This window comes from Bombus affinis, chromosome 5 (assembly GCF_024516045.1).
Source record: "Bombus affinis isolate iyBomAffi1 chromosome 5, iyBomAffi1.2, whole genome shotgun sequence".
NCBI classification, from domain to species: domain Eukaryota; kingdom Metazoa; phylum Arthropoda; class Insecta; order Hymenoptera; family Apidae; genus Bombus; species Bombus affinis.
This window is the reverse complement of record NC_066348.1, coordinates 16,935,765-16,958,558: the sequence shown is the minus strand read 5'-3', so window position 1 is coordinate 16,958,558 and position 22,794 is coordinate 16,935,765. Positions and strand designations below refer to the sequence as shown.

Genomic DNA, 22,794 nt, shown 5'->3' with positions numbered 1-22,794 from the left:
CGATACTTGGATCGATTAGGGGGCGTTAAACTCGTTTTCTCTTCGTCAGACACGTCGAAAGCGCGTGGCTTGTCAGATTCTTGTTTAAACAAAAACTAGACGCGCCGAACCACGAGAGGCACGTCGAATGGTGCCCTTTGATTTCGAACGATCGCCGCATCCGCCATTCGTGCTGCACGCACGCGGTGGTGCACGCGTTGATCAGCGCCGCGGAACAAGCGTACCATGGTTCGTGCTTCTTCCACGTACTCCGTGCGAGCTTCGTCAACCATCCAGTTCATTAACTCTAAATGATTTCTCGTTCCATAGCGCACGAGTCGAGCGTAATTGCGTAAAAGCTATCACGGGTAATAGGAAGACAGACTCGCTCCTTCCCATCGTCTTTGAGAACCAGGATATATCGAATTTACCAGTCAGCCCCTTCTTTTCTTCCTTTTTCCATGCGCGACTGCTTTACAAACCTCGAGTGGTTTACAAAAAGGAACCGAGCAGTCTCGCAAAGCAACCTTCGCTTAAAAAGAACGCGTAATGTTGATATCGGATAACCTCGCTCCTCGTTTAACTCGATATTGCGAGTAATATCGAAGTTAACAACTAAATCCAGGATATTTAACCTCGGTCGTGTTGTCTGACCTGGCTCATGGCTATATTCCCGAACTTTATCAACGAAATTGCCAGCAATTTCGTTCTTTTAGTACGTATCGTGTTCTTCGTGCTTCGAGGATAACATAATACGTACGCTTTGACGAAGACGAGAAACATACCGAACAAGGTGGAGTCGCGTGGCCAACGTTTCTGCGGCTTTCGAGTTACGTAAACGCAATCACGATTACCTCCGAGTCTCGTAAGCACGGTGAAAGTACATCTTCCATCTTCCACTCGACACTGACCCGCTTTTTCAGCGACCGTGAAACAGACTCCTGAAACTTTCTTTACGCGAGCTCGTGCGGTTTTGTACGATGATCCTGAAAGCTGATGAAAAGGAATTCGCGGCGCCTGAGATTATGATTACACCGTGATGAGCGTTCCGACGAACTCGGCACGTCGTATCGATATGTAGACGTATTTGAATGTGTGCATTTCGGCCTTCGGATTCGTCAAGACGTGCAGCTACCGTTAGCATTAGTCCAAGTCGAAAATCCACGCTTTAGCGTCGTTTCTCATTTTCCTTCCGACTCGATCGACTCTAGCTCTTTATCGATATTTATCGATTCAAGTGTCCAGATTATGTTAAGTATGTCGTAAAAATTAGTAGGTATCCATCGACGATCTCAATGGTCAATCAACATCGCTAGATATATTTCAATGACCGTGGAAGAGAAACGAAGATAATTACTCGAGCTGATAAACGAGCCAGTCATCGTATCGTCGTCGTGAGTCGAGATCAACCGGTAGGTTAATCGCGTAGTTTAAACGTTATGCAGGCGAACACGGTTGAAACGTCGAGAGAAACTGGATTCCGAGACCATTCCCGCCGATACGTCCGAGTCTCTCGAGCTTGACTAATTGATCGGCGCTCGTTGCACACTTCCTTATGCCGAGTAATCTACGCTTATCCGCAGCCGTTTAACTCGAATTATGCAAAAGTCCGGCCGGCTCGCAAATCATCGAACAACGAGCTCGCCGAGAAAATTACATGGCCAACTACGAAATCATACGCGATTTCCTTTACTGCCGGGTCATCACTTATCGCCTGGCGAGCATTCCCATGGACGTTCGATTACAGGCTGTTTCGCGGCACGTGGGAGCCGCTTCGAATATGCTTTCACAAAGTAAAACGAATCCATGAAATTCTTAAACATTCTAAACGATCGGAAGATTATCTTTCGAACGAAACTTCGCGCCTCTTCTAACACCCTGGATGTAGACTTTCCTACGAGCATCGACGCGCATGGGGTTACGAATAACGATTGCTTCTCTTAATAGCAAATCGAGATAGAAATTTCAACGAAAAGTCCTCCCTCGACCAATTCTTTGTAGTTCGTTAAAGCGTTCCGTTTGTACGACGAAGACGAAGGTCCGCAATTGCCGTGAAATCTTTAAATATCGTATATTACGAAAGGAATAGCTTCGACATCCTGAACATAGATTATCCTACAAGCACACACGCGCATACCGTTGTAGACAACGTTGCGTTGCTTGCCTTGATGCCAAATTGAGATAAAAATTTCTTCAAAGTGTTCCGTCTCGAAAAATTCTTCGTGGTTCGTTAAAGAATTCCACCCACGCGACGAAGAAAGGAGAGAAGAGGGAACGACGAGCAGTCGACTCGATGCCCGTGCATCGTCGTCGGCGAACATCCTAGGGAGAATCATTAGTTTCGAATCTCGGCAGTGTCGGGACTGGAATAGCGAATTTAAAAGAACTCCACCGAACAAGCAGTTTCGTGTAACCAAGATCCACGAATGACTCTCCCTGGTGGATCCTTTCGTTCTTCTCGCGTTCCGAGCTGCATTCTTCCTCCTTGTTCGCCGGCTTGGGCATCCTTGTCACGGAGCTCGGTGTTGCGGTAGATCGTGTCCTTGAGCGGTACATCTCCAGCTCTTCCTCGGGCTCCTTTTTCCTTCCTCGTGTTCTTTTTCTACCGCCGGCTGCCGGCGTTGCTTCGTGGCGGGTTTCTTTCGCTCGCCTATTCCTGGCCGCTCCATTTGCATGGAGCGCAACAAGAAGAAGACAAAAGGAAAGAGAGAGAGAGAAATAGTGGGGGGCGAGGGAGAAGAAGAAGCAGAAGAAACAGGAGGTGGAGGCAACGGAGAAAAGTCGAGAGATCCGCTTAGACGGCTGGAAAAATCGCGGAACACGAAAGCGAGCCGCTCGTGCATCGAGGGAAGAAGACAAAATGTCGCGGGCGATGGTTTTACATGGTCGTGGCTACGTAATATCTCCCGGCCGGCTGCACGACCGGATGCTGCGTCTCCGGCTCCGAGTTGCCTCGTTTCGCGGCCGAACACCGTGTCTTGAATTTGCAACCGGCGTTTCCTGCGCGCTCCGAGCCATCTGATAAGCCGCCCTCCGCCTCCAACTCCATCCTCTGCTCGTTTGCTTCTGCTTTTTACAAGATCGTGCCCTTCGACTCTTCTTACTCCGTGCGCAGGTCCAGCCGCCGCGACCACACCGCGGCTACCGATCATGCCGCCAATAATCTATAGCTGCCTCGCGACTCGTCGCAACTATACGATTCCACCAAAGGCATCGACTCGTTCCGCGACACACGTTCCACGGCGACAGAACCAACGGCACAAACTCGACAGCCACCCTTGCAGTCACACCGCTGCAAACACCGTCATGGACTTTTACCTCGCGCCGTTCGCCTACCAGAGTCACGTTAGGTCGCGACAGTGGCACCGATCTAACGGACCACCCGCGGTCGTCTCGCTTGCAATTCCACATATTATACCTACTATTGTACATCTACGTAGCAACCCTTTACAAGCAACGGCTCTCGCTTGCGGTTCCTCGTCCGGCCAGGCTGCGTACCATTGTCCTATCGCCAACATCCGCAACTTCTAGCTGTATAACGGAGTCCCCTGGTGTTCTTCTTCGGTCGTTGCGAAGTAAGTAGTAGTACGAATCCCCGCAGACCGCTTTCTTGACGCGTATCGCGTGCTCGACCCACGAAGCGTTCTCGGTAGGTCGATCAGAGGCATCGAATTTCATTTCAAAGCACGTCATACTTTTTCACGGAATGCGCGCGTTTATTGCTGCCATTTTGAATCATATAAATACTTCTATCAGTAGCGATGACATTCACCGTCAGTTGCAGTTAGTTGTCCATTGAAAATTCAACAGATTCCCGGTAATCCCGTGGATTGCATCGCGAAGCGTTCCGAAGGTGCAGTCACGCGATGTATAGCGCCATTTCGATTCGCTACGTTGATAGGCTACTTTATCCGGGCGGCGACCATTTCCGCGCGAACATCCATTCGTCGACTAAACACAGTAATCGAAGGGAAGAGGACGATCCAAAACGGAATCGACTCGCCACCACCTTCCACCAGCTTCTTCGAACGATAAGACAGACCTTCGACAACTGCCAATTTACTTGATTCTCCAACGAAGAACGATCTTGTCTCTTAGCTCCTTTCCGCGCCAAGGAATCGGGGAAACGCTTCATCGAGCTCTGAAATCACGCGATTCGAATCGTCGATAATAAGCACAGCCAAAGTACCGATCGCTCGCGTGGAATCTGACGGAAGAAATCGATGGAAACTCGCCAACTTTGCGAATCGATTCCACGATTTGCCATTCCTAGGATGCAAGTCTACCACAGATCTACGAGAGATTTATGCGCTCGATGATTCTGTTTGTGCATCGAGGCGTGACGAAAGTCGTAGAATATGGAAGAAAGACTCGTTCGTCGTGGAATCGCGGTTTCTAGCCCGATACGTTGCCTGGTTCGTCCTTGGCAGTCGATCGGAGGGCTATCGGAGGTTCGCTTAGAGAGAGTGACGTGTTTTGTGCGATTGAAATATTACGGCGTTCAGCGGGACGCTCTCGAGGATCGTTTGGAGGAGAACGAAGCTAGTCTTGGCGCACAGCGTTCACCGCGATGATTAAATTTACATGAAAAAGGAAAAGCCCGAAGCTGGCAGGCCGACGTCTCTGCCTCGCGGATGTTACGTCGGCGTTGACGTGGCACCGTGAAGAGGAGCTGACAAGCTGGAATAGAGTTCTCATCCGTGGATCCTGGCCGGTTCGACGAGCGTTCACCTTTCAAAGTCGATTCTCGTTTCTGTTGTCGACCCGAGGAGTAGCTCGATCGCGTTGCCCCCTTCCAATTAAAGCGTTTTCTCGTTAATGACCGCGCGCTCCCGTCGCCCTATCGAATAAATCAAGCGAACGCGCGACCCCGAATAACATTCGTGGCAAAAAGTCGACAGCGCGCAACGCTACGAGCGCGTTCGATTAAAATCATAATTAACGCAGAAGCGGCAGGGTCTATTCGCGGAACGAAAGATAATCGGACGTGGATCGAGGTCGAGGCGGACGATAGCGCTAATCCGACGATCTTGAGTAAATTCGAAGGCGTAGATCGAAGCGAAGAGGTCGCGGTCGCGCTGCCCCCTCGTATTATTATTCCCGCCGTACGAGAGCGCGCAAGGGAAGCGAAGGGCTTCTTCTCTACCGGGACGAGGTCGTTGCTCCGTGCATCTCTCACCGGCAGAAGGTATAATCATATTTCTTACCGCGTCCCCTTCGTCTATCGACTCCCCTTCGTCCGTCCACTCTTATTTCGTTTACACCGTCTCGCGTGTCTCGAAACGGCCATGAAGACAACTACGATGCAACCGCTAATTACTTCGAAGATTTATCGAGATCAGTTCCCGCGCCTGTGTACCTTCGCCGGATCGATCGTTATCACCGAGCCTTGTGCTTCTCCGTCGGACAACGTTCTCCTCGCGACAAAATCGATCGTGGTCTGGACTTTGCGCGAACGAAGAGTAATTTCTCCAGTTCCAGACGGACGTCGCAAGGTCGATTGTCAAAGCGATGTCAGGACGAAGATCTTACGGTACGGTTCGTTAATTCCTAGGTGTCTACTCGCGGAGGAACTATCGGAATTAGAACGTGTTGGTTCCTGCGGGCGTGCGTGATATAACCAACTATATACGACCGTATAGCTCGCCGCGTTCTTTCTCACGGAAGACGAACCCAGATTCCAGAGACGGAACGCTCGATTTATACGATCGACGAAACGGCGGAAAAATCATGGAACTTGGTTCGCGGAGATCGCGACCGTACAGAAGAGCTTCCGTGGAACGAGATCCATTGCACGGTGGAGGATCGAGGCAGCCAGCTCGGCACCGATTTACGTGCCTTCATTGTTTATGAATCTCTTATTCTCCGAAAGGAAATCGCTGCTCGACCGCTCTACCCCCTCCGTCCATCGTCTCATTATTTATGAATCTACTCGCGAGCTACCGTTCGCCGCGGTGCTCGTCGAGATGCACTCGTAAATCAGATCGTTGAAGTTGACCGTTGCAGGGATCGCGGCGTGATAACCCTGCGAATGCCGGGCAAGCCAGGCCAGGCATCCCTCTTCGATCGATGCGATCGCTCCGAAGCTACAGCTACCGACTCTATGTCACTGACCATAATATTCTCGTCGACCGTTTACGATCCGCGCCGAATGGGCGTCCATAGGAAATGGTCCGCGTCGTTAAAAGGAAAATTGAATACTCGCCCAGATGGTTGGCGGAATGGCTGTTGGGATGTGTTCTGTTGCTGCGGAGGGACGCGAGAGGGCGCCACGATTTACGAGCGAACACATCGTCTTCCCGTTTGACCCGCACCTACGTAACTTCCATCCATGACTCTCGACGATGAATTTGTTTATCGCGATCGGCGTAGATCCGATCTTTACGCTGACGCGAACGTTCGTTCGCGAAGAGAGGCTGCGTGTCGTGACGGAAAACGCGTTCGTGGTCCAAGCGGTCTTGAGCGAGGACCGAGTCCCGGTTCGGGCTCAGGGCTCGCTATCGGCGAGGATCTACCACCGAGTAAAATATGTAAATGACGTAGACCCTGCCGGAAACGACGGGTGGGGCGAAATTAGCCGACGGAAACGATAGTATCGCGGTTTTTAATCTGCCACGCACTATCCTCCGCGAATTCCCTTTCGCCTTCGAGCATGCGTTTCCACGGAACGCGAACAACGAACGAGCCCGCTAATCCGCGCTGCTTCGCGCCTCGCTCTTGACCCGTAATTGCACCCCATATTTCGGACATGTTAAACGAATCGATCAATTGTACGAGGTGCTGATGAATTTGTGGGTGTCTTTCGAAGGATCGATTCTAGACGCGAAAACTAAAAGTTGGGCAAAAATATACGTCGAGGCTTCTCTCTCGATCGAATTTAAAGATATACGTGTAAGGATATATAAGGGCGAAGCTCAGGTAACTTGCGAACGTGCGAGTGTCTTGCGCCAATGTTGCTGCGCTGCTACGAATAAATTATCGAAACGTACCGTGAAATGACCGAACGTACGATTGGAAAAAAGGGTCGATGTAAAATCGATGGACTCGGGGGACTCGTTAGCGAGAAGGCCATCGTGCGGCGATCGCTGTGCGAGAAAGACTACGCGGAAAGACCATGGACGACCATTAATCTAAAGAACGGAGACGTTGCAAGGAGCATAAATCTGCATGTTGCAGTAGCTGTGCTCGCGCAGCATCTTCCCGCTATCTGTCCAGGACGCAGGATCGCGAGATCGCGATCGTACGCTCCAAGACTTTATCTCGATGCGCGAACTAGATTTATCCGGCTAATGTTGGCCCTGTAGTTCTGCCCCGCCGTTTTACACCGCCGTTTTACATCGCCGTTTTACCACGTCGAATGGAGACCGCTGAAAATCGTTCGAATTACGTGGGAATACCTAGCGATGGAGAAACGATGCTCAAAAATCTTCGAAAATAATCCCGTGAGCAATTTTCTCGAGGCACGTCTCCGCACCGTTACCATCCGCGTAATTTGTCGGTAATAGGCGGTAGATAACCGTCGATCGACACACTTTTGGCGGTGCGGCTACGACTAGTTGGGACGGGAAATAGATACAGAGTGCTTAGGATCAATTTCGAGTCAAAGACCTCGAGAAGCAACTGTGTGGATTATTCTATACTCTGTTAGATCGTGTCGCATCGCGTCAGGTCGTTTTATACTCTAGCTTTTTCGGCCTACGATCCCTACGAAAGATATTCCTACACCGTCGTATTTATTATTGTGCTATTTACGTACCGATCAATTAGGTCCAAGTATATTAAATTACGTATCGATTCTTAGTACTTTCGTACGATTATAAAAGTCTGATACTGTAGCGGCACACGAGCTAGAGGACAGTTCGAGCAACGTTGTTGTCTTACCTCGGAGTATCAACATCGTTAGGACATACATACTGTAATAATAAGTAAACTGCGGGCAAAAACAATGTCGCCGCTGCGTGTAAAACGGTCTAACAAAGGCGAATGGAAATTTACCGGTACCCCATCGACCAGTAGAGATAAACGAACGTGATAGTAAGGTGACGAGTTTATCAGTCTCAATCTCGTGCGATCTTATTAGCGATTTATACACAATCTTTGGCGTATTTAATAATTATTTGTTAATTATTTTAAATACACTTGACGGTTTTAACATCGAGTCATCCCGTCGTTTAAAACCAACGACCAACCATCCTCCACGATACTATGAAAATGAAACGTAGAATCGAATAAAAAGATGCTTCCTCTTCTCTTTTCCGCGAAACGGTAGCACGGACTGTGAAAGTTAAATCGCAAATCGCGATGGTTCAATGGACGGAATAAAAATGCATGCGACGATTCGCATGTAAACGATTCGACAGACGTTCATTTTCGGTACCGTGAACGGGAAGGTGTGCCGGGTAATTGATTCTACACGGAACCCAGAGATCCCATCGCGTAATGGCGCGGACGGATCGCCGCGAGTGCTCCGCATAATTCCCCGAGAACAGGCGATCGTGACTTTGTAATTAACCACCGCCAAGAAGTAGCCGATTCTAATAAATACCGTGATCCGCGCTCTTATCTCGTCTAATGATTAACAATTTACCGGAATCGCTGGATTTAATTAAAACGACATGGAACGCCGACCCCTGTTCCTGCGTCTCAGCGGCGGTCTCGCGAACGCGTCCTCAGGATGCGTGGTGTAGAATGTCGCTCGATTCGACACAGTGCTCCAACTACGGTCTCGGTTACCAACAGCAAAACCGATTAACTCGGAGCTGGACAGTCTGTTCGCGTAGCCTGCCTCAGGCAATTTTCTCGTCCGTTACGAATATCGTCTGCGAAGCATTTTTCAAACGTTCTTCGCGAAGAACGCTGACCATTCTACAAATAGCCATTGCACGTTAAGTCGCTCGATCGAGTCTTTACGCGGTAATCGGTTCGTGTCGATGAAAAATCATTGCTGTCGCCATCGAGAAGAAAAGATTTCGCGGCAACTGTTGGAAGAAACAACTGAAACGAACGATATCGACGACTAAAAATCCTCTTCTCCCAGCGAGGAAATGGTTTTTCGAGAAATTAATTAACGGATTGTTTTACGATCGCGCCAGGCAACGAATAACGCGCTGTCGGGTTCTAAGATGCGCAGGCTATACGCTTAAGCAAGAACCTAATTGGAACTATCTACTCGCGAGAGTAATTGCTTACGGTAGCGGGAGAATGCGAAATTATTAAGCCCGCTTTAAAAGCGCGATGACGCATAGCAACTGGACGTTCTAAACGCAGAAACAAAACGTAGAAAAATGCACATAAGCGCAATTACATTGCTCATTACCGTTCGTCATTCTCGTTCGAAGCTTCGAAAAAATCGCTGGCGAAAGAACACGTCGCTGAGGATGCGCGTCGCTTATGCATGCAAACGTAATCGCCGTTCGTTCGTTTAACGAACGCCAGATAGATAACCGTTTAATTGCCCCTGCTCGAGTTCGCAGGCTTTTTCTGGGTCGAGGGAGGAAACGCGTGGTTGGCGACCTGTTTAGTATCGACGATTCGATCGGTTTCTGTGTTGGGAACGGCCGCTTATTGCTGTTCGAGGGCCACAGATCTCTAAAACTAGTTCGTTACCGGTGGACGAGTTAATAAGGGGGATAGATTCGCTCAGGGCGATCTCGTCGACGTCCCAAGGATACGACGGAGGAACGCCTCCGCGAGAGTCGAGTGCATTTGTTACGAGATCATTGTGCCTAGTCACGAGGCTGGCCACGAGAAAGCCAAGACAAATGGAAATTCGTGCTCTCCCCGGGACGCCAAGGAGGAGGTCATGATTCACGAAGCGATTTCGAGCGAGAAGGAGGAGAAGGCTCGAAGGTAATCCCGGGGACCCATGCCTTTCATAAACAGGATAATTAACTGGCCAGAGCTGCGGCCGGCAACGGTGTCCGAGTCCGGATATCAATTACGCCACTCCGAACTATCGCAGGGCCGATTCTACCGACCGTTTCTGTACGAACGAATCCAGCGCTGAATCCGAGTTGCTAATATATTATTCCGGCCGATGCTATCCGTTTCGATCACTGCCCGATTCGTTACAACGTTTCTTAAGTTTTTCACGCTTTCGTTAATCGACGAGTTGTTAATTAACGAGACGATAATAACAGTTGCTTTTAACGAAACTGTTCGCGAATATTAGCGCGTCGTGTCTCCTTTATTCACCAGACCGAAACAGTTTGTTTCTATTGCTCGTGATTAATAAAAGACAAATTTTTCTACAAATTAACACGATGTTCGGGCGTGGAAGAGTCAAAGAGTTCAAGCTTTTTGGCTACTTGGAATATTATATACCAGTATACCAATAACGTGCAATTTACACATTTTACCAATTAACCGCCACGCTTTTCTTCTTTTCGTGTTTGCTGTTATTCCAGATAAAGTCGTACAATTTTAAGAGACGATATACTTGTTAATCTGTTTAACGTTTGACTTTCTTCGACGTAAAGACAGTACGTTCGCGTTTTGCGCTTCAGTATTCTCTTGCAGGGCCATTTTTCTAAATTGGCTTGGTGCATGTACTTACATACATACCCTTCACATGTTGCGTTCGCCCGTAAATTTACGGAATGTCCGAGACAAAGAACTCTTATTGTTCTCTGTCGAATAATCCGAAATTCGTAAAATCGATGAACAATGGTACGATATTCGTGCTGGAGCGGTCGGTTCTGCTTATCATGGAAACGTAGCCACGATTATGGCCAAGAATATAGCCGAGATAGCGTTTATTAAAGACGATATCCTTCGTAAAAGCGGAGGGCTAAGAACGAAGGGTCCGGAAGCGGCGTCGTTCGCGGAACGAAATACCGGAAGCCACTCTCTATGCTGGCAGGGCCTTGAAAAGCCGTGGAACATCTCGCGAGAACTCGTCGGCCAGGTTTCTCGCTCGTATCGCCGGTAAGGACCGGTTGTGACGTAAAGGTCAGGGATACGTGTGCACACGAAACGACTTTTCCTGCGGGTGGAACGCCAGTTAGGACAATGCGCTCGGAGAAGTTCGCGCGTCTGCTTTCAGCTGTTTCTCCCACCTGCACCTTTCGATCTTTCTTTCGTCCTTTAACGATAAAACGTATAACTATACGAGTTCGCGAAAGATCAGAGGAGCCGCCACGCGAAAGCGTCGAAAGCTGACACTGCGAAAATACATTTCTTGATCCCTCCAAATGAGAATAGGATAGAAGCCAATTTATGATTCCTCGTTCGTATATCAGGAATTTATGTTCGAATTACCGAATTCTATCGATCGGAATTCGTTAAATCGGGCAATGAGTAAAATTTCATTCGAATAAACCGAGTTCCACCGTGCTTCGTTAGACCAAAGGAACCTTGCCTCTCCGATAGGAAATCGAAGTTATATGTCTCGGAGCGCTGCCACATGTGGAAGGAAATGTCCCGGTTGTTTGGTGGTGACGTGTTAGGCGACACGTGTGACGTTAGCACTTGGACTGTCCCGTACCCGAGATGAAAGTAACGCAGTGTCGAACGGTAACGCGATAAAGTACCGCGTTCCCCTCGATACCGACGTTCCTAGAAAACCCAGTGTTCTCAGATAACTCGGTAACCAGCCGCGCGCCGGAAGAAAACCGCGCTTCTTCTCTCGGCTTCTTTCGCGGCGACCGCAACGAGAACATTAATCTTCGTAACAGTGCATCAACCCGTCCGCCGAGAGAAACACGCGCATTCCTTGTTGTTAGCGGGTGCAACTTCGCAACGCTCGCAACTTTATCGCAAACGTCAGAAAGAAATTCGCGAATCTGCAAAATCAAATACGTATCTTCGAGTCGTAGGCGACACGTTCGATGCGATTTCTACGTACAATAATCGTTAATTCCGACAAACGGCTAACGACGTCGTTTCGACCAATATAGACAGATTCTTACGAGTATGTGCGATTCGATGGTTCGTACGTCAGCACACGGGCAATTCGCCGGTACGCGTACCCACTGCAACCATAGTCTAAAACGTGTGTACAACGAAGAGATTGAAATCGATTGCACCGAAGCTCGAAACCCGTCGTCACGGGGCGGTCTGGGGGAGGAGACAAGAAAGAAACGAAGAAGAGGAGAAGGTGGGGATCCAGGCTGAACCTTTGACCTCGGTGCAAGACACGACAAAGCTCTCCTCCTCTGTTACACGGTCCTCGGCTATTGCAGGCTCGATGACCTCGAACCGAGGCTACGAAACACCAAAGCCTAGACTCCATCGTCCGAGGTCCTAACGCGCCGTTATCGCGTTACGTTCGTTTCAGCTCGAGCAATCTCGCGTCATTTACGTGCTGCCGCAATTACTAGAGGGCACGTCGCACGACATTGAAACGTGTACACCGAATCCCTTGGATTTTAGCGAAGACGAACCAACGACTCGCGTTTCGATCGCGCTTCGAACGAAGATAACCGACGGATGAACCACGGGTGAACGAACCAGCTGCTCGCTCGAGGCAATAACCACGTTTCGAACGATCGTTCGAGGAGGAAACGAGTCGGTTGATTTTGGAAGGATCTAACCAACACGCGGGAAACGAAAATGAACGGCGATCGGCGTAATGACCGGTCTCGAAGCAGGATTTACGTGTTCTCGAAGCAGGATTCCGGAGATCGAGAGAGAAGAAGAAGCTAGAACAAACCTGCGAAATGGCGAGCCTTACACGGCAGCCTACTGTAAGTATCGCTGGATCGCTCAATCGACCGGCAGGAAAAACGAGGATCAAGTGGAAGGGGGAGGCGAACGATCTTGGACGCGCTATCCTCGCACGAAGATGAAGAAAGAGAAACAGAGGGAAATAGAAGAGGAAGGGAAGAGAAGCTGGGTAGATACAGGAGAGAAGAAATAGGGAGGTGGAAAGGGAGCAAAAACCGAGAGAAAGAAGAAATCCAGGAAGCAGTCAGTTGTTGAAACACGAGCAAAAGGTACACGGGAAGAGCCGGTGACTTGCGTGCTTCCCGACCAGCTTGCACGGGCGAATTACTCGACCGACGCCAGCAATCTTGAACGACTTCCTCGAGCTGAGATCGTCTCTTAACACTTTTATGAACGGACTCGCTCGACGAGCGGCTATCGACTTCCAACGATTTATTCTTCGCTGGATTGATTTACGAACGCTGTACGGCTGCCGTGGAAAACGAGTTATCGGGAACCTCTCACCTCTCGCCTTTTACCTCTTATCTCTTATCTCTCGCCCCCTCTAGCCTACGCCATCGACGTTCTGCCAGTACAAAAGGCTAGAAAACAAAAAGAGATCGCGAGGCAAACCGACTGCGTTACGCGCTACGGCGGTAAACGAATTTCAAATTCACGCCATCGATTAGATGCTCGTTTGACTCGTCTTGGAACGAGCGGAACTTCGCTTGGTGAACTATTTTAAACGCGCAAACGTTTCATTACTCTGTCTGTCCCTGTTACACGCGCGCAACATTCGTTAAACGACTCGCATAGGAGCGGAGCCACCTTGGGAACGAAGGACGAGCACGAGAGAATCGAGCTGAGCGCGAGGGGGTAATTGCGCTTCTAACCGATATCCATTGCTTCTGTTCCAGATGGGCTCGTCCGCGATCGGTACGATGGCAACTGTGGTCGCTGGCGTCGCGCTGTTGGCTTTCGCCACTGTCGCTCACGCTGCTCTAGGTAAGTACACCTATACCTCTGTTAGTCCCTTGAAAGTACCGAACGAGATGCTCGAGAACCACTTGTAAACAAGTAATTCCAGTTACGCCGTTCCTTGCAACCTTTTCAAAGGAGTCGCGTTCACGTTTCAGCTAGGACAGCGTTCGAGAAGCTGACAGACTACGATTACCGCGGAACGACGTACTACAGCGTGAGGAACCTGTCTTTGTACGAGTGTCAGGGCTGGTGCCGCGAGGAGTCCGAGTGTCAGGCGGCGGCGTTCTCGTTCGTCGTAAATCCTTTGGCGCCGATGCAGGACACTCTGTGCCAGCTGCAGAACGAGACAGCGGCAACGAATCCCGCCGCACAACCGCAGAGAGCTGCGAACATGTACTACATGACGAAGCTTCAGATCAGATCAGGTGAGCGGACTCGACCAACAACACGCTTCGAAAGTTCGCAACGCGAGATCGATCGAACACGGCCGAGAGAACGGCTGCTAAATGCTATTAGGAGCATTTTTTTCGACCAGAGAGTCCACGATGCTCGTGCACCTGTCTAGAAGACTCGACCTTGAGCAGCTGCTACACTCCGGAATAATCGAGCCACAAGCGCGTCTACTTTGATGAATGTTAATATACCGATACCTTCGGCTGTAACTTTCTATCTCGCACCAGACGGTAAACTCTTTCGAGAGGTTGGTGAGAAAACAAAAAAAGCCAACAGGCCATCGAGCTGCAGGTCGAAGTAAAATCTCGCAATAAGCGGCACTGCCGGAAAGGAAACAGACAAAGAGAGGCACCGGGTACGATAATCCGGGTTTAAACGCTAGTGGCAAAGTCGTCTGGGGGCAGGTAGATGCGCAAATAAGCGCGGGTACCGGTAGCCGTTAGATCGCGTTGCACGGTAACCTAACACAATATCATGGAAACAACGATACCAGATCCTTTCTTTGCTAGATTCCGTCTTTTCTTAAACTTCCATCTTTTCAGAATTAAAAATAAAAAAAAAAGGGGGATAAAGTCGAACGAAATTGACAAAAATACAACAAGAAGAACGCGAAATTGAATTTTACTGAAACGTTCCTAACGTCTAAACGTACAGTGCGCTCGTCCATCGTTCGTCGTACTCGAGAAACGAGAGTGGACGAGCTGCCAAACCACTAGACCATAATGCAAAAGCCGCATCCTGCGTGAGCATAGGCGGTCAAATTTTCACCAAGGAAAGGTAAGATTTTACAGAAAGGGCAGGTTAGATGGCAGTAAACCACCTAAAAGATTTATTGGTACCTTTTGGGTAGTACGGAAGATAGCTTAAGTACGGTCGCCGTTGTAAACAGGTACCTGCAGCCACTTCCAAAGTGTCGAAAAGATCCCAGGGGCGTCTAAGAAATCTCTAATATTAGTTTAACGAGCCTGCTGGTACCTCCGATAACGCCAACTATCTGGACACGATCGTAAAATTCACAGCGGCGAGTCCCCGGACACTCTCAACGATACCGTCCAGGTTTGGGCCTGAGTCACGCTCCGAAGGACAATGCACGTGAAATCGTTGGTTTGCTCGAAACGCGCCAACACTTTTCAAGCGCTTCGTCATCCTTACATTACATTGATGATCCTGTTGACAGGATAGAAAATAGGTTAATACAACGAATAGCCTGTGAATGTTAATGCGTATTGATATTTTAGAGAATTTATAACTGGAGAAACCGAACGTAAATAGAGATCTGTTTCGTCTACTAAATATTTTCCTCGCGTCTATAAAGAAAGAAGCGATCGTGGAGCGAAGAAAATTTAATAGCGACTTTTAGTATCGAAACGACACGTTTTTCAGCTGGTAACTTCCGTTCGAAATCCTTCCTCTCTTAAAATAACCGAGAACAGACGAAACAGACCTCCGTCATCGAGGTCTCGACACGTTAAGAATTTGCATGGGCGCGGTCGATCGGCCTCTCGACGACAGGAACTCGAGCGTAAGAACTTGGCTCGTGCAAAATTTTACGCAACGAGCCCCGTTCCGTTCCCGTATCCCAAAGTTTAATTCGAGAAAATAAAGCAACCCGCAACGGCGATTAATTTTAGCGAATTCGCGTGAGTCACAGATAACAGAGTTCAACGTCGGTTCACTCTGTATACAAAATATTTTCAGCGAATAAAAATTACCGCCCGTTTCCTCGTCTCTATCGTCGTACACGCGTTTCAGTCGTCTGAAAATAGCGAGCGACTGAAAACAAGCGGCCGGCGTATTTTTAAACATTCCGACTGTAATATTCGTGGCGCGATTGCAATCAAACTCGTATTTAATTCCTTCCACTCTTGGGAAACCTTTATCGACGAATGATCGGATTACGTAGTCGCAAAGAAGCCAAAAATGAACGAATAAATGAATCAGAAGATGTAAAAAGTCTAAAAAAAAAAAAAAAAAAAAAAAAAAAATGGAACAATTATGTTCAATAGGACGTGACTGTCGAAGAAACGAGGCTAATATATCGACTGGTATATCTCGATGGTCGTCGATCGATCATAGGAAACGAGGAATTCGCTCGACCGTGGTGAATCATCGGTGTCGTGGTGACGCGTCGATTCGTTGGCATCGGTGCCCGGTGTTCGCCGACATTAGCGCCGGTTTCGAGGGCGGAACAAAAGAAATTGGAACGGTCGGCCGGTCCTCGACGAAGTGTATTCTCGTTTCTCGGCTGAAAGTCGCGCGGTCGTGCGTCACGAAGCGGCGGATCGTTCCATCTGCCAAGTCACATGTTCTCCACTCGTGATTTCGGCATCGAGGCAACGCGCGCGCGCTTCAACTCGTGCCCGTCTCGCGGCCGTCACGCTCGCGTGATCGGCCAACCGAGAAATTCGCCACACTTCCTCGGACTGGCCGGATATAGTATAACTGTTCCTCGATCGACGATCCGTGCCCCGAGCGTACGCCTCGCATTCTTTTCGTTTTTCACGCAGCCGTGCTTCCCTCTCAACGAACACGAATTACCATATTTCACGGACGTTGTCCTGTCCTACACGCAACTCCGTATCTGCTTTGGAGTTAAAAATAGGAACAACCTTGAAGTGGCCTTGACTTTCAGAAAATAGTTCGAAAGAGGAATCTCGAGTAATTCGTAGAAATATTATTTACACCGTGCACTGTAGACGCTTTGTTAATAGGACTCTCGAAGTTTGAAATGTCGCAATGTCGAGGATGCCAACGTCGATCGTTTCTCGCGTAGCTACAGGTGTCGATATATGAGGCTCGTGTGGCATACTCGAGGGTTACGTAAGGAAGAACTCCCAGCAGCCTGCATATGCTTCATCAGGTGTGCAAACGTCGCGTCTGCGGTCAGGCGTACGCACGTGCTCTACCTCTCTATAAACAAAAACATTTCGCTCGTTATAAAATTATACAACGACGATATGGCACGAGACGCTGTTGCTCTCGGGTCTCTTTTTAATTTCCTCTACTCGAAATTCGAACGTTCTTAACGTTTCTTCGCTTTCTCATCCAACTTTTTCAGAGAACGTCTGTCTGCGACCATGGTCCTTCGAACGTGTTCCAAACAAGATGATTCGTGGCCTGGACAATGCTTTGATCTATACATCGACGAAAGAGGCTTGTCTCGCGGCTTGTCTGAACGAACATCGATTCACCTGCCGCTCCGTCGAATACAACTACGTGACTTTACAATGTCATTTGAGCGATTCCGATCGAAGAACGACCGGCCAGTATGTGCAATTTGTAGACGCCCAGGGCGTGGATTATTTCGAAAATCTATGCTTGAAAGGTACGACACAACGGACATTCGTACATCAAAATATGTCATACGAATCGACGAGGAAAGTTACTCAAGACATCGGAATTTTCAGGGAAAGAAGCGTGCAAGTCGCAGAGAAACTTTCAGATGCCACGAATCGGAGTGGCCGATGATAAGGTCGCGCAATACGCGGGATTACATTATTACACGGACAAAGAGCTGCAGGTTCAGAGCGAATCCGCGTGTAGGTTGGCTTGCGAAATTGAGAACGAGTTCCTCTGTAGATCTTTCCTCTATCGCGGTGCTCCTCAAGGATCGGCATACAATTGTCAGTTATTCCATCTGGATCACTGGACTCTTCCTGATGGGCCTTCCACGTACCTCAATGCGGAACGACCTCTGATCGATAACGGAGAAAGAGTTGGAACTTATTTCGAGAATTATTGCGAAAGTAAGAGAGAAATTTCAAATGTCCGTTATATTTCTTTCATCGTATGATCGAGCCCATCGTTCGATATATTTAAATTGATCCACAGAGGGTGCAGGACCATTAGCGGATCCGCCAGTCGTTTTCGAGACCACGGAAGACCCCACTATCAATAACCTCACGAGAAACGACATAAACTGCGATAAAACTGGTACCTGTTACGACGGTATGTACATATTAAACAGACATTAACTAATGGCATTAATCGATTGAAAAATAACAAAGTATTCTTCGGAGCTATCCTCGTTATCGTGAACCTGAAAATAACGGATCGTAAAATATTATTGCAGTATCGGTGGACTGTAAAGACACGCGAATTGCCGTCCAAGTTCGTACGAACAAGCCGTTTAATGGTCGTATTTACGCTCTCGGCCGTTCGGAGACCTGCAACATTGATGTGATTAATAGCGATCTCTTCAGGCTCGACCTGACCATGAGTGGGCAGGACTGTAACACCCAGAGCGTGGTAAGTGATTGGTATTACCCGTTCACACTCTGGCCATGTATTCGCTCGAGTCGTTAAATCCTGTTCAAACTCTCTGTTCACTATGGCAGCGTGACGGTTTTCAGACTGGCATCTACTCGAATACGGTCGTCCTCCAGCATCATTCCGTGGTGATGACCAAGGCGGACAAAATTTACAAAGTGAAGTGCACTTACGACATGTCCTCCAAAAATATCACGTTCGGGATGATGCCTATCAGGGACCCGGAAATGATAAGTATCACCAGCGCGCCGGAAGCCCCTCCACCAAGGATTCGCATTCTCGACAGCAGGTCCAGGGAAGTCGAGACTGTTCGTATCGGAGACAAGCTAACATTCAGAATCGAAATCCCGGAAGATAGTGAGTTTTTATCGTCGTTACGTCGAGATACGTCGATTTTAATGTTTCTGATCGTGACCTTTGTTTTTTTCGATCCATAGCTCCCTATGGAATTTTCGCAAGAAGTTGCGTCGCCATGGCCAAAGACTCAAAAAGTACCTTCCAGATCATCGATGACGAAGGGTTGGTAATTCTTGTATGCAGAAAATATTGTCGCAATAATTAATAAGTTACTTGAACAGATAATTATTTCATTTTCAGATGTCCAGTAGATCCATCCATCTTTCCAAGCTTCACGCCCGACGGAAACGCTCTTCAATCTGTCTACGAGGCATTTAGATTCACCGAGTCTTACGGTGTGATCTTCCAGTGCAACGTCAAATACTGTTTGGGACCGTGCGAACCGGTGATTGAACGAACATCGAACATAATTTATATATCTACGTATTTCGTCGACGGCTAACGAAGATGTTTAATTGATTATAGGCTGTCTGCGAATGGGGACGAGAGTCGGTGGAATCATGGGGTAAGAGGCGTCGAAGAAGCATCGCGAATGCCACTGAGGAAAAAGCAGAGGACATGACGTTGTCTCAGGAGATCCTTGTTCTCGACTTTGGCGACGAGAAACAGTCAGACTTCTTGAAAAGTGACGCCAGTATAGACTTCAACGAAGCCGGTAATTGTACAAGAGACGATTCAGTTGTCTCGAAGTTTTCGTCTTATATATTCCATATATTATTATTCCATATATATTATAAGGGATATTCATATATTATTCCAATATATTATAAGGGATATTTTCTAAAAAATATTTATTTTCATTTTCCAGATAAAACGGTAACCATAATAGAACCCTGTCCAACGAAGACTTCGGTACTTATTCTAGGATTGACGTGCGCCCTGTTGGTTCTTATTTACATTTCCACGATCTTTTGCTACTACATGAAGAAATGGCTGTCACCTCGCAAGATGATGCCCTGAAAAATTCCCATCTAGGCTGAGGACCCACCGAGATGCTCGGGTGGTGACGAAAGAAGCGACAAGGAAAACTCCAGATAAAGTGCAAACTCACCTCGCGTAACGCGTCATACGTGTTACCAGATAGCATGCGGTGAACCCGATGGACACGTGTTCGTGTAGACGCATGGAAAATTTGCAGTTTAGCGCTGTCATTCTCGATATTACTCACGGTTCGCGCCTCTCTCGCAAAGCTAGCAGCCGTGCGGTAAAAACATTCCTGTTTCCATACGGGCTACGCGAACATATTTTTCATTCGGACGACGCGGTTTCGGGTTTGTCGCGATGCTTCGTTACTGTCGAGGACTTATCATTTACACATTAGGCGAGAACATGATATTCGAACGTTGCGTTTAACTTGTGAAACAATTTAATTAATCGCAGTACAGATGCCCCTTACTCTCAAAGCTTCCAAGCATAATTCGCGATGAATATAACGTTAGAAAGACGAGGCAAAATTAAACAGAAGAGGAAAAACAAGGAGTATCTCTAAAAAAAGAAAGCTAAATCGAAGATCTATTATTCGCCGTTAAATCGAGGACTTGCACATGGCGGAAGTCACAGGTCGGTTATGCAACGCTCTGAAGAAAATCATTTCATTGACGATGTTAAAGCACACTCATTATAGAACACTTTAAATATAATTTCACACGGACACGCGACATTAAACGATGTGGCGTGTGACGAGAATCACGAGGCTCGCCGCTTGTGCAACGCCTCGAAAGGGGGATTAGTTTTACATACAGCTGAGGATCGATGTCGTATACAACGACAGAGGTAGACACGTTGATTTCAGAATATCTTACGGGACAAGCTCTACACTTACGCATTTTACGTCTGACATTCCACTCATTTATACATAATATTTATCATACATATCGGATCTTTTAGATCGCATGGGTCGAAGATCGCAGGGATCTTGCGTGCAATATTTCGTAGGGAGTCGCGGAACATCCATTTTCTCGACAACGATGAAACTATGGGAAGTAAAGGAATCACGCCTCGCGTGGACGTCCCTCTGACGTCGTGTTCCTCGTATCGAGAAAAGAAATGATACATTTGATCGAGGATCGTCGATCGGACGAAAATTGTTCCCCGATCCGCGATTACTACGTTCTTTTCGCTAAGAACAACCAGGGACACCCTGACGACAAACGTTGTAATAAGTACTTTATTTAAGGACATCTTAGACACAGCTAACTGTCTTATCTCTTAAGGGCTACTTCTGATCGGGTTGCAAGGGAAATAAGGTGTAACGAGCGACAATTCTTTCCCCCTTCGTTGCTCGATACAATCTCTGTGAATTTTTCAGGTTGTTGCCGAACGAGATAGGTTTCTCCTCGATCAAATATCGTTCGGCACAGCCTTAGCCACATTTTATATCCCACGGAAATCTACTTATAACCCGTATCAAGACTAGCGATATTTAAAGGTTCACGCTTCACTAACGTTTCTAACGATACAACTAGCGTTTAAGGTAGAAAATAAACGAAGCATGTAAGCATAGGTAGAAGCAAGAACAAAAGAACGAACGAGAAAGAGCATTTTTCATCACGATTAATAGATACGCCGTTGAAGTCATGCTGGCGCCTTTATCGACCGCTCAGAACTATCTTCCCTGTTTTTATGTAATCAACTATCAGGATCTTTGAAAAATTACAGTTACCGTGGCAGTACAAAAAGACGAACGGTAAATTCAACGTCCCCAATAATTGGAAGATTAATGCACGAAGTCTAGCATGAACTCCGATCATGAAATTGAATTTGATGAAAATGTTGATCGCTCGAAACGAACTGCGAGAAAAGCCGAGCTTTCGGGATTATTAGGTGCAGATACTTTGATCCTCGATATCGAATCACGGATATTCCAATACCGAATCGCGCTAAATTTCCATTCCATCGTAGTTATAGGTCGTTGAAGCAAATGACACCATCATCCCAAAATGACAGATACAAGTAAATCGTTTTAATGAAAATTTTGTGTAGGATCGTATTTTTAATAAAACCCAAATGATCCATATCTTACGTAATTCACGCGTATGAGGAATTATATATCAATCATAAAGTGCATGAAATATTAGCGACATTGATCATACTTCGGTATATATTGCATCAAATATTCTCGAAGCATTGCTTCAGAGGATCGAAAAAGAAGAGGGAAGGGACAATAGACTCGCAACAATTGCAAGCAGGCATCCATAAACTTTCTCCGTATGTCATTCTTAATTGTTCCTGACTTCGTTTATCGGCGTGATGATTAAAGCGGATTTTAAAAAGGGTCGAATCTCAAGGGTAGAAATGGAAAAATACAAATGTATATATTATTGGATCGTAATAGGTATTGAGATGAAGAAGACATACATACACGCATCAATATCACATGTATTTGTACTCTATTTATGTACGCGAATGTTCTAATAATTAAACGAAGATCAATTTCCAAAACACCCTGTTTCTCTTTCTTCCTGTTCGACGGTTAATCGTTCGTGGTTACGTTGCGCGAATTGCTGTTAGATTGCAAATAATCTGATAAATTAGTGATAAAATTTCACAGATCTCCATTGCAATATGCATTCGAAGTCGCTATCGGCAATCGCACCACAAGATTCCTCAACAACCAGACGTGTAAACAAATTAAAACAATTGGTCGACGGCCAACGATCGGTTCGAACTTGTGATTAATCGAGCTGTGTAGAAGCACGTATTAAAGATGCACGTGTGTGAGTTTATTATTGCGACAAGTAATAATATGAATCACTTGATACGGTTGCTGTCGATGAATAGTCAGTTGACTCTAGATAAAAATAATTACGGAATTTTTGTCTAAAAATAGACTGCAATTGCATCCATCGAAAACATATTTTTAAATCGTCTCTGTAACGTTAACGTAAATCGATCGACCGAATTTTTAAAATTTACCGTCGAGTGAATTAAATGAAAAACATATTTATCCTTAATCGAGAACAAATTGTAATCGACGTGTAAATTTCAACGTATCCGGCGTACTGTAGACGTTCCGCAGAACTGCATATCGATGACGAGTCATGTTTTAATGAGGTTTCAAAGGCTAGCATTAATCGATAACAAATTTAACGAGCTTAACTGCTCTCGACC

The 22,794-nt window shown here is 47.2% G+C and overlaps 1 protein-coding gene and 1 long non-coding RNA gene across 4 annotated transcripts in view; one reads left to right on the top strand and one right to left on the bottom strand.

The window, feature by feature from the left end:
* The window catches only part of LOC126916778 (uncharacterized), a 36,643-nt gene extending 14,518 nt beyond the window's left edge, over positions 1 to 22,125 (top strand). Inside the window, exons 2-12 of one of the 3 annotated variants that reach the window (XM_050722928.1) lie at positions 13,542 to 13,629; positions 13,761 to 14,030; positions 17,117 to 17,383; positions 17,466 to 17,804; positions 17,890 to 18,006; positions 18,131 to 18,306; positions 18,411 to 18,684; positions 18,765 to 18,846; positions 18,925 to 19,069; positions 19,150 to 19,339; positions 19,493 to 22,125. In XM_050722928.1, coding sequence (XP_050578885.1) covers positions 13,542 to 13,629; positions 13,761 to 14,030; positions 17,117 to 17,383; positions 17,466 to 17,804; positions 17,890 to 18,006; positions 18,131 to 18,306; positions 18,411 to 18,684; positions 18,765 to 18,846; positions 18,925 to 19,069; positions 19,150 to 19,339; positions 19,493 to 19,644 — 2,100 coding nt within the window. In that variant the 3' untranslated portion in view covers positions 19,645 to 22,125. Of the gene's footprint in view, positions 1 to 13,541; positions 13,630 to 13,760; positions 14,031 to 16,769; positions 16,919 to 17,116; positions 17,384 to 17,465; positions 17,805 to 17,889; positions 18,007 to 18,130; positions 18,307 to 18,395; positions 18,685 to 18,764; positions 18,847 to 18,924; positions 19,070 to 19,149; positions 19,340 to 19,492 lie in introns of those variants that run through there. The other 2 variants (XM_050722927.1, XM_050722929.1) reach the window with 2 other exon arrangements.
* LOC126916797 (uncharacterized) lies at positions 14,860 to 16,727 on the bottom strand. Its single transcript, XR_007710733.1, has 2 exons — positions 16,597 to 16,727; positions 14,860 to 15,225 (listed from the first exon to the last, which is right to left on the bottom strand). It is a non-coding gene; the product is annotated as an uncharacterized LOC126916797 (long non-coding RNA).
* Positions 22,126 to 22,794: the final 669 nt, after the last annotated feature.